The sequence below is a fragment of the Haliaeetus albicilla genome, chromosome 16 (genome assembly GCF_947461875.1).
Source record: "Haliaeetus albicilla chromosome 16, bHalAlb1.1, whole genome shotgun sequence".
Classification (NCBI taxonomy): Eukaryota; Metazoa; Chordata; class Aves; order Accipitriformes; family Accipitridae; genus Haliaeetus; species Haliaeetus albicilla.
The window spans coordinates 5,288,039-5,298,929 of NC_091498.1; the positions used below are offsets into that span (position 1 = coordinate 5,288,039).

General features: G+C 62.9%; 1 protein-coding gene across 2 annotated transcripts; it reads right to left on the reverse strand.

The window, feature by feature from the left end:
• Positions 1 to 1,210: 1,210 nt before the first annotated feature.
• On the reverse strand, positions 1,211 to 10,636 carry E2F2 (E2F transcription factor 2). Of its 2 annotated transcripts, none has more exons than XM_069803291.1 (6): positions 9,785 to 10,636; positions 4,284 to 4,371; positions 3,702 to 3,921; positions 3,428 to 3,586; positions 3,121 to 3,235; positions 1,211 to 2,841 (listed from the first exon to the last, which is right to left on the reverse strand). In XM_069803291.1, the coding sequence occupies exons 1-6, from the start codon at positions 10,067 to 10,069 to the stop codon at positions 2,356 to 2,358; spliced, it is 1,353 nt and encodes a 450-aa protein (XP_069659392.1). In that variant the 5' UTR covers positions 10,070 to 10,636; the 3' UTR covers positions 1,211 to 2,355. The 2 variants fall into 2 exon arrangements, with proteins under 2 accessions (XP_069659392.1, XP_069659393.1); XM_069803292.1 differs by lacking the exon at positions 9,785 to 10,636 and adding an exon at positions 5,316 to 5,552.
• Between the last annotated feature and the right edge of the window lie 255 nt (positions 10,637 to 10,891).

A 10,891-nucleotide genomic window follows, 5' to 3' on the forward strand; every position in this document is an offset into this window, starting at 1 on the left:
CCTCCTCCTCCTCCCCACCAAATGAAGAATGCGACACCAACGTGTGCCGTCACCCCAGGTACCACTGGCCATCACCAGGTACTACCGGACATCAGCAGGTACCATCGGACATCACTAGGTACCACCGGACATCATTGAGTACCAGCAACAACCACCAGGTACCACCAGACATCACCAGATACCACACGTCATCACCAGGTACCACCAGACATCACTGGGTACCACCGGACATCATTGGGTACCACACATCATCACCAAGTACCAACAACCACCAGGTACCATCAGACATCACCAGGTACCACCAGTCATCACCAGGTACCACCAGACATCACTGGGTACCACTGGACATCATTGGGTACCAACAACAACCACCAGGTACCATCAGACATCACCAGGTACCACCAGACATCACTGGGTACCACTGGACATCACCAGGTACCACCGGACATCATTGGGTACCACCAACAACCACCAGGTACCACCAGACATCACCAGATACCACACATCATCACCAGGTACCACCAGACATCACTGGGTACCAACAACCACCAGGCACCATCAGACATCACCAGGTACCACCGGACATCACCGGGTACCACTGGACATCACCGGGTACCACCGGACATCAGCAGGTACCACTGGACATCATTGGGTACCACTGACCATCACCGGGTACCATCAGGCATCACTGGGTACCACCAGCCATCACCATGCCACCAGCACTGTTGGCATTACCAGATCACAGCATGACTTGGCAGGGGCGGGTGACCTGGGGCAGCACCCTGGGCAAGGACCCTCCATGGACACAGTCCCACTGGGATCTCGCTCTGCAGCCTCCAAACCTGCCTGCAAATCCGGGTACACAAGCCTGTCCCAGTCCCGGTACCTGCAGGGACATGGCCCCCGGTCCCGGGACTTTTCCCACGCTCCTGGTTCAAGGGGCTCAAGCTCGGGCAAAGGCTCATCCTGGCTGGGTTTGGGCTGAAAATCACCAATCTGCAGCAGGTCAGACCCATTTCCTTCACTCCAGCCACAGCTTCATCTCAATCCCCTTCGCCACCAGCTCTTCCAGAGCAGGCTGGCCAGTTAAAAGGCCCCAAAACATGCTTTTTTACTCTGAAAACAGGAGCAAAACCATGCCAACGCCTTCCTCCTCCCAAACCACCCCAGCATTTTGCTGCTTAGAGGAAAACAGCCCCTTATAACTCCAAAGTTTTGTTTTATTTTATTTCATCCCCTGCCGGGCAGAAAACATCAAGTGCCACAAGTTTTTCCATGCCAAAACACTCTCACCCATGCCGCCTCCAAGCCAAACCGCAGCAGAACAAACCCAAGGAAGAAAACTTAAATACACTCGCTTAAAAATCAAAATACCAACCCGACCCCCGCCGGCGCCGTGCCGGGAGGGGGTCCCATATAAATACAGTGCAATAATTACATATATTTTGCAATGGCACAATAAAAAGCCATATCCAGCCCCTTGTCTGGGGACTCGTCCCGCGCTGCTTCCCAAGCCCCTCTCTGCAGGTGACGCTCCAGCCACCAGTCGATAGCATCCCTCCTCCCAGTACACTCCAGTTTCAATACCCCCAGCATCAATAGCTCTGAAAGGCTGGAGGGAGCTGGTACGGACTGGGTGAGAGGGACCACAGCCCCCCAGGAAATATAGCTCCCTGTCCTGGTCAGGAATTTGCCAGAACCGCTGGTTTTGGAGGCTGTGGGTGCAGTGCCCACACATGAGCTTCATCCTCTCTTCACCCAAAGGTGACTTCAGCTTTGCTGCCTCATTATTTTTTTAAGGATATTCCAGCTGCAACAGGGGGAAAGCACCACTTGAAACGACCCGTCATGACCCCAAAGAACCAGTCTAACTGGGGAGCAACTGGAGTGGTCCCAAAACATGGTACCCCCCCCCAACACAGCCCATTCTGAGCAGGGGTTTCTCTGCCACCCAGGGGTGCCCCTAATCCACTCCATGCACCCAAAGGCACCTCCAGTCCACCAGCAGCCCCGGGACAGTGGGAGGTTATGGTGGGGGGCATCAGCACTGGCACCCCATGGTTTTATGGCCAGTGCTGGGACGGGACCTGGCTGGGTCCTTCCCAGGGGCTTACACTTCCCCAGGGCGCTCCCGGAGCCCAGCAAGGTGACAAACACAGCCCCCAGGTGACAACCAACCCAGGAGAGTGAGGAGAAGCCACCCAGGGTGGCTGACAAAAGCCCCCCCCCACTCACACCCCCTCAGAAAACCCAGCACTCTCTGACCCACCCACACTCTCCAGCCGCCCCACAGAGACCCCACGCACTCAGGACACAAGTGACCTGAGGGGACACAGACAACGGGGTGTGGGGGGGTCAGGGCTTCAGCAGGTCCCCCAAGTCGTACGCTTCAAAGAGGTCACTGACGCCCTCGCCCTCCAGCCCCCAGAGATAGTCATCCTGTTCCAGGGGGGGAGAGAAGGTGACGAAGGGTCCCGAGTCCAGGTGGGAGAGGGTACAGGGCAGCTGGTCCTCCGTCTGCTGCAGGAGGTGCGGGGGTGAGCCCAGGAGCCCAGCCTCTACCTCCAGCAGTGAGCTGGGCTCCCCTGGGATGGTGAGAGGCAGAGATGGGGGTGAGGAGGGGGTTCCCGTGCCCCCCCAGCTCTGGGGGACGGCGTGGGGCGGTTGCGGGGCTGGGCTGGGGCTGTTCAGCAGGGAAGGGGGTATGGCATGGTCCTGTGGGGAGGCGGTGGCAGAGGGGACACCGTGGTCCTTGGTGGGGCTCTCCTCCGTGATCTCCTCCGGGCAGAGGTACACCTCGATGGGGCCGTTGGTGCTCTTCAGGTGGAGCTGGAGGTTGTCCTGGGGGGGGCAGAGCAAGGCTCAGGGGGGCATCCAGAAAAGCACCCATATCCCACACTGCTGCCCCCAACCTGCGTGGGGTCCAGGCAGGGCATTGCAACCCCTAAAGGACCAGCTCAGGGTCAAACAGCCCCATGGAGACACCCCAAACCCACCCAGGGCCATGCTGGGCTGCACCCTTGGGACGCCCCAGATGAACCCATCAAGGATGGTGCAGATGCAGCAGCACCCACAAGGTGGGGGAATGGCTCCCGGCCCCGATCCCGGCCCCACACGCACCTCACTGAAATCCGGCACCTCCAGTTGCGTCTCCGGGGGAGCCTTCACGGCGATCACCGTCTGCTCCTGGAAGTTGCTGATGGTGCGGAGGTCCTGGTAGGTGACGTACGCCAGCGTGGACGGGGACGAGGTATAGGAAAAAGAGGGGCTGCGAGCAGGACAGCTCAACTCCCCCATCCCAGCAGCAACCTTCCCCCCAGCCCAGGGGAAGCCAACTGGAGAAGAAGGGGCTCAGAGGGGTCCCCAAGAACCTGTCCCTTGTCCCCAAGACCCTGTCATCCCTCCCCATCTCCCTCAGCAAGGATATCTCTGGTTGTCTTCATAGTCAGCCAGCTGCCGGAGCTGCAGGGCACAGTCCTGCAGGAGCTGGTCCAGCGTCCTCTCCGTCCTGGCCAGCTCGGCCAGCTGCCCCCGCAGCGCCTGCTGCTTCGCCGTCACCGCCGCATCCTCAAAGATCCCCGTCCCCCTGCCAGCGGAGATGGCACTTGAGTGACAGGACACCCTACGTGTCCCCGAGCCACCTGTCCCCCACCCTGCCCCGTCCCCATGTCCCATGTCTACCCCCCCCCCGCATCACTTACATCCACTGGATGTTGTTCTTGGACTTCTTGCGGATGAGCTGGATGCCCTCCAGCACGTTGGTGATGTCGTAGATGCGACGTTTCTGGACCTCCAGCACCTCGGCCGCTCGGTTGAGATCCACGACGCCATCGGGCGACTCGCTCAGCAAACGGATAAATTTTTTGGTGAGCAGCCCCAGCGAGGTGTCGTAGCGAGTCTTCTCCCCAGGAGACTTGGGGGCTGTGGGAAAACGAGAGACCCCCCCCATCCTCTCCTTAGCCTGGGCCGTGGGATAAAGGTGACACAGGACTGGACATGCTGGGGAAATTAAACACTGTACGATCCCTAACCTGGTAGAAAAATAACCCAGAAATAACCCCCCCCCAGGGAGCCTTCTGCCAGTGCAGTGAGTTGAATCGGCTCAAAGAGGGGCCGAGCAGCAGCAAGAAGGGGCTGAGGAGTGGGCACTGCTCCCCTGGTGCCACCTCGGGTCACTTTGGGTGGTGCTAGAGGAGACATTGCAGCAGCACTAAGACGGGAGAGAAATGGGGTCTGTCCCCCTCCCAGCTCCCCCCCACCCCATCTCGCCCAGCACCACTTACTCCTGGGGCTGGGGACCTGCGTAAACGTCCTGCCCTTCCCCTTGGGCGTACGAAATTCGGGGCCCTCCAGGTCCAGCTTCCTCTTGGCCTGGAGCAAGAGAGAAAACCCCGTGTCGGGGCCGACCCAGACACCCCCCTGAGCCCCCCGAACCCTTCCCGGGGCATGGACCGAGCCCTGGGTGCCACAGCCTGGGGTGGGGGGATCTTGCAAGAGGCTCATACTGTTGCAAAACCCCTTCTGGGAACAAGTCCTGCAGCACCCAGCAGGGCAAGGGGCCACCGGGAGAGCTGGGGGGGGGGGAGATGGGGGTCCCAGTACCTCCCCACGGCTTCCTCCCTGCTTCTGACGCAGCCCCCCAGCCCGCCCCAGCGCTGCCCTGGCAGCCGCAGGGAACCCACCGGGATTTCCCCTCGCCCCCAGCTCCTGGCACAGCTCCGTGAGGCTGAGCCCTGGGAACGGCAGCAGCTCCGAGGCCGGATCCTCACCCCCCAACCCTGGCAGCTGGCTTGTTGGGGTGCACGGTTTCAAACACCGCCCCCCCCCCCCAAACCACAGCTGGAGGCAGCCAAGGGCACCCAGCTGCCACCAGTGCACCTGGGACCGGCTGGGCTCAGCCCTCCCTGGGGACCCGTGGGTGCCCCGGACACGTGCACCCAGCTGGAGGGAAACTGGGGCGAGGCGGGGTGGGGTGGGGGGGAGGCAGGGTGGGTGCTGGGTCCTGGGAGCGGGGACACCTCCCTGCACACGCGGTCCCCTCGCCAGGGCAAACGGCTCTTGGAAATCGTCCCAAGGGAACCCCCCCAGCATCACCTGGGGAGAAGAGACCCAGGGAAGGGCGGGGGGGGCTGCAGCAGAGCGGATGCACAGAGGAGCTGGGGGGTGTCACCAAACCACCACCCTCAATGCATGCAAATCCCCCTGGATCCCCCCACATCCCCAAATCCCCAAATACGAGCAGGGGGACTTTGGGGAGACACTGGCTCAGCAGCAGCAAACAGCCCCCCCAGGCCCATCCCGTATCCCCCCAGTACCTGCTCCCAGGCCGGGCTGTCCCACAGGGTCCCCCCCAGCACGTCCCGCATGGCACCCAGGTCCCTGTGCTGGCTCAGCGTGGCTCCGACAGCAGCTCCCTGGGGAGCACACCCCACTTTGCGGGGAAGGGTTGGGCACCTCGGCTACGTTCCCACCTGAGGGGGCCGGCGGGAGAGGCGCCGGGGGCTGTTTTCCGCCCCCCCAGGGAGCCAGGTTGGTCCCAAGCTCCTGTGGGAATCTCTTCCCTCCCTCCCTTCCCCAAGCAGGTTTTCCCCAGCGAACGCGCCTCCATCCCCAGCCCCGCGCCCCCGGATCTGCCCCCGAGCTGCCGGCACCCCAACGGTTAACGCCGAGCGCATGGGAAACACCTGCCCCGGATCAGACCCCATGCATCTGCCAGCACAATTTGGGACGAGGAGGGGGGCATCATCCTGGCCCCCCTTCTGCTGGCACCCAGACCCTTGCTTCTCCAGACGCTGATGGCTGCGGGCACCCATGTGTTCCCATCGTGGGTGGGGTGGGGGGCCAGCTGCACCCCATCTGCCCAAGCAATGGGGAAACTGAGGCACAGAAGCAACCCACGGTGGGTCCTGGTGTTCCCAGCCACCTCCAACCCCCCCCCCCAGGGCCACAGCTACCAAGGAGGTCTCCCCTCCCCATGCACAGGAACAGGGGGACCCCTGCTCCCCCATGTGCAGTTTGGGGCAGCGGAGAAGCTCGGTGGGCTCAGGCAGGGACAGGACCCCGTGGTGCTGGGACACACCAGCAAGGGACAATGGACAAGGGGGTCCCTCCTGTGTCCCAGCTGCCGCCCCCCCATGCCAAGCTGGGCAGGATTAGGCACACGACAGCTGAGCGGGGCACGGCGAGGGGCTCCCAGCACCCTGCCAGGGCTGGGGGGGTTGGGATGAACCAGAGCAGATGGGGGAGGGACAGGGACCAAACCCCAAGACACCCCCCTCCAGGGCACAGCAGGACCCCCCACACACCTCTCACCACCCCCCAGCCACTGCTTCCCACCATGTGGGGACACACCAGTTACACCCCAATATGATGCTGGGAGTGGGAAAGGAGGCTCGACCCTGCCCTGGGCGAGGGCAGGAGCTTGCTGGGGGGGGGGGGGGGGGGTAAAGCAGTTGGGGGGGGGCAGGCTGGGCTCCCTGCCAGCTCTGCCTGCCAAGCAGCCCTTGGCCCAGCCCTGGCGCCAGGGGCTACACCCTGCACCCAGCCCAAGCATCAGAGCAGCCCTCTCCCCCCGGGGGGGGGCCGCGGCGGGCTCCTCCTGCCAACGCTTCCTTTCAACAGCACCCGCTGCCTTCTCCGGGCTTGCCCGGGCCCTGCCCGGCCTTTCTGCCCCCCCCACATCCCCAGCCCCCCCATCACCACCACCCCCCCCCCACCAGCCCCACCACTACCCCCCCCCACCCGGGGGCGTGGGAACGCAGTGCCCTGGGATGGGCACCCAGAACTGGCAGGGGGGCCATGGGGCACCCTGGAATCGTGCCACCGTGCCGGGGATGCTGCTCATGCCGAGGGGATGCTGGATCAGGGCCCCCCCCCAGGTGCACCCCCCACTCACTGCCTTTGGGATGGTGGAGGGTTAGGGGAGCACGGGGCGGGGGGGGAGGCAGAACTCCTATATTTGGGGTGTCAGGGGTGGTTTCAGCCCCACCGTGGGCAGGGGAGGGAGGCTGACCCCCAGCCCTGGCCCTGGGATGGGGAGACCACCCTGCGCTGGGGAGGAAGGCAGTGCCCCCCATCCTGGGTACCGCTCCCCGCTCGGAAATGCAGCCGGCATCTCCATCCCATCTGACGGATGGAGCGGGAAGGCCTGGCCGGAGAGGAGCTGGAGGCTGTAAAAGCTGGAGCCAGAAAAAGCCCCTCTGAGGGCGACAGGACAGCCACCACTTTCCCACCCATCCTGCCCCCCCTCCCCAGCTCCCTGCACCCCCAAAAAAAACCCCTCCTGCCTGTGCAGAAAAAACCCTTGATGGAATCAAGGGGGAACAGGGTCACCCTGGGTCGCCCCAGAAGAATCCGGGGTGCTGCTGAGCGGTTCTCCCACTTGGGAAGGGCTCCAGCCCAGCACCCACAGGGACTGCCACCCTGGGTGCTCTTTGCGTGGGTGGCTCAGCCCTGCCAGCTTGCACCGAAACTGTGGTGGACTCTGAACGCCCTTGTCCTGACACGGAGGAGGCAGGGAGACATCGGTCTCTCCGGGGCTCCTTTAAAGCCCTGAGCCCCTATAGAGATCCCATGGCCCCTATAGAGGCCCCATATGGCCAGGAGCAGGGCAAATACTCAGGATGGGATTGGCACTGGCTAAAACCACTCTGAAATATGCATTTTTCATGGGGAAAAACACACTTACCTACTCCAAGACCCTCAAATCAGACTAAGGGAAATCTGAGACTTTTTTTGGACCATGAGAGACAACCCATCCCGCTTTCCCGCAGCCGGACGCGGGGTGATGGGCTCCCTCCAGCTGGACCAGGTGACCCCAGATCATTTATACAAATCCAGCAAGCGGGTGGGAGTGGCAGCAATTGCCCTGCTCGGGAATTGGGAGGAAACGCTCATTATCTGATTGCCTCGGATCTGCACACAAAGGTTGTGCCCATAAACGGGGTGTGGGGCGGGGGGAGCCCCAGCTGCCAGTGCTGCGAGTGTCACACCGGGGTTGGAAATGGGATCTCCAGCACCAGGAATGGGATCACGGCATCAGGGAATGGGATGAGGACGGAAGGGAGCGTTGCTTGCAACCCACCAAAGGGGATGCAGGAGCACTTCATGTCCCCAAGTGTCACATGAGCCCCCCCCAGACCCCATTCAGAGGACAGTTACAGGCAGGAATACCCTGAGCACCTCCTGGCACAGGTGATGATGATGAGGGTGGTGATGACCAAGAGGCCTTTAGCCCAAAACTTCTTTCTCCCCAAGTGTCACTTGGGGACAAGCACTTCATGTGCCCAGGTGTCACACAAGCCCCCCCCAGACCCCGTTCAGGGGACAGCTGCAGGCAGGAGGAGCACCCTGAGCACCTGCTGGTGTGGGTGATGATGATGATGACGGTGATGATGCCAAAGAAGCCATCCGCCCAAAACCAGCTCCGCAGCAAGGCATGAAAATGGGACTGTGAGTCTGTGGGGTGTCTTTAGGGGAGGGGGTGGTGGCACAGGTCTCTCCTTAAAGAACAGTGCCTGGCAGCGCAGGATGCAGCATCTCATGCGGTTCAGAGACAAGGAGGCTGGGGAGGAGGCAGGTGGCCCCGGAGCCCCCCTGGGACAGGGCTCGCAACAGCCCCAGCCCGCCCCGCAGCCGTGACACGAAGCGGGGAGCAACGACAACTCCTTTCACCCAGCCGCGGCAACGTCCCCAGCTGGGACGAAGCATCAGGGACCGTGGAAAGGAGGGGAATAAATAAATAAATCAAGCCTTGAAAAAACTAAATCGAAGTTAGTGGGGTCTGGGATCCCTCCCAGGACCCAGGGAGAACAGAGGCTCACAGTGAGGGCTGGACACGCGCCCAGGCTGGGGCAGGCAGGAATTAAATGCCAGCTGCCAGCGGGGCCGACCGGCCGGGGGCTCGGCAGGGGCCCTCAAGGAGGAGAGACGGGCTGGGCAGAGCCACCCGCACACCCCGATGCTGGGCACGGGGCCAGCGCCCGACCTGGGCCTCAGTTTCCCTGGTTAGGGCAGCGGGTGCCGGGCAGCCCTGACCCCGGGGTTCGGTGACAGGGACCCAGCCAGTGCCAGCAATCCCCTCCCTCTGCCAACCTGCACGGCGCCCAGCATCAGGGTCCCTGCTCCAAAGCCTTGGGGTGTCCCATGGAGGATGGGGACTGTTTCAAATTCACCCCCCCCCCCCAAAAAAAAAGGCATTGCAAGCCCTGCTGTAACTGCGGGCAGGAACCAAGCTTGGGCAGCGGTGCTGAGCCACCCCTGCCCTGCATCCCCAAACCTCCCCAGGTGATGGGTCACCCCAGGGGTCACAGCCCAAAGTGGGGAGACCCAGCAGGCAGGGAGGGTGCCCCCACCCACGGCAGGCAGGAGGGCTGCCTGCACCCAACCTTAACATGGGAGGAGGTTTGCGAAGGGCCTCAAGTGCCACGGCCGGGCTTTGAGACATGACCTGAACTGTTTGCAAGCCGGAGAAAGGCAAAAAAAAGGCTGAAAAAGGCTGAAAAGCGGAAGCCAGGAGCCAGCTTTGCGGGCACGCAGGGGCGAAGGGAAGTTGAGAAACGTTTGAGCCATTTCACTGCGACTTCTGATTTCAACCCTTACCCTCCCCCACCCCAAAGAGATCTTAGGGGGGTGCAGACCCCAATATAAGCTGCAAAATTTGGAAGGGGAGGGTGCTGTCCATCCTGGGGTCACCCACCTCTTGCTCCCTGCCCTGCACAGAGCCCCCAGCCCCCCGTCCCACCGAAGCGATGCCCAAGGAAGGGATGGGGTGCAGACACCTTACCGGCAGCCGTCCCACCGAGGCCGAGCGGAGGGTCCTGAGCTGGGGGCCCTGGGGGGTGGCGTAGAGACACCCCCCCCGGGGAGCGGGGACGCTGACAGCCGCCGGCGTGTAGACCTGGGTGAAACTGCCGGTGGGTAACGGGGGGCTACCCAGGCTGGAAACCCCTCGCTCCACGGAGCCCCTCACCGACATGACATTCTTCGGGTGGTGGTGGGGAGGGGGATGCGGGAGGGCGGTGCCCCCCCTCCCCGGGGCGGGGGACACTCCCCTGGGGAGCCGCAGCATTGCAAAGTCCTTTCCGAGAAGGCCGCCCCAGGGGAGGGGGCAGAAGCACCCCGCGATTTTGCAGCAAGGGGTATGGAGGGGGGTCACAATCTCAGCGGTGGCATTTTGGGGGAGCGGGGGGGGCTCCGCCGGGCGCTGACACCGGCCGGTCTCCAAAAAGCCCCCCTTTCCCCCCCCGAAAAACCTGCAGAAAAGCAAAGCGGCGGCGGCACCACCAAAACCGGGCGAAAAAAAGCGCTTTTGGCCCCCAAAATCACCCGCGTTCGGGCCGGCTGGGGCCGGGGCAGCCCGGACCGTGGCCCCCCCCTCGGCCCGGTACCCCCCGCGCCCGGCTCTGCTCCTGCCCGATCGCGCCCGGCCCCGATCGCTCCTTTCCTTTTTTTTTTTTTTTTTTCGTTTTTTTTTTTTTTTTTAAGCGCCAAACGCCCTCCCGCGAAATTCGGATTTCCCGCGGAAAACGCCGCGCGCTGATTGGCTGCTGCTGCCACCGCCCCGCCCCTCTCCTCCCCCCCCCCGCAGCAGCCAGCGGCGTCGCGCCGGGAGGGGCCTTAAAGGGGCCGCGCGGCGGCGGGCGGGGCGGGGCCTGTATGCAAAGCAGGGGGCGGGGCCTCTTTGGGACCATCTGCTGGGGGGGCGCTTGGGATGGGGGTCACTGGGGTTGGGATCGGGACTGGGACTGATTTTTTTGTTAATTAATTATTAAAGGACACCCCCCCCAATCTGGTGTGTTCCAGGCTGGGGCCTGTGACACCCCCCTCGTCCCCATCACTCCCCCATCCCCATCCCCAGCTGCAGTGACCCAGGGCACCGGGGGGGTTTGCA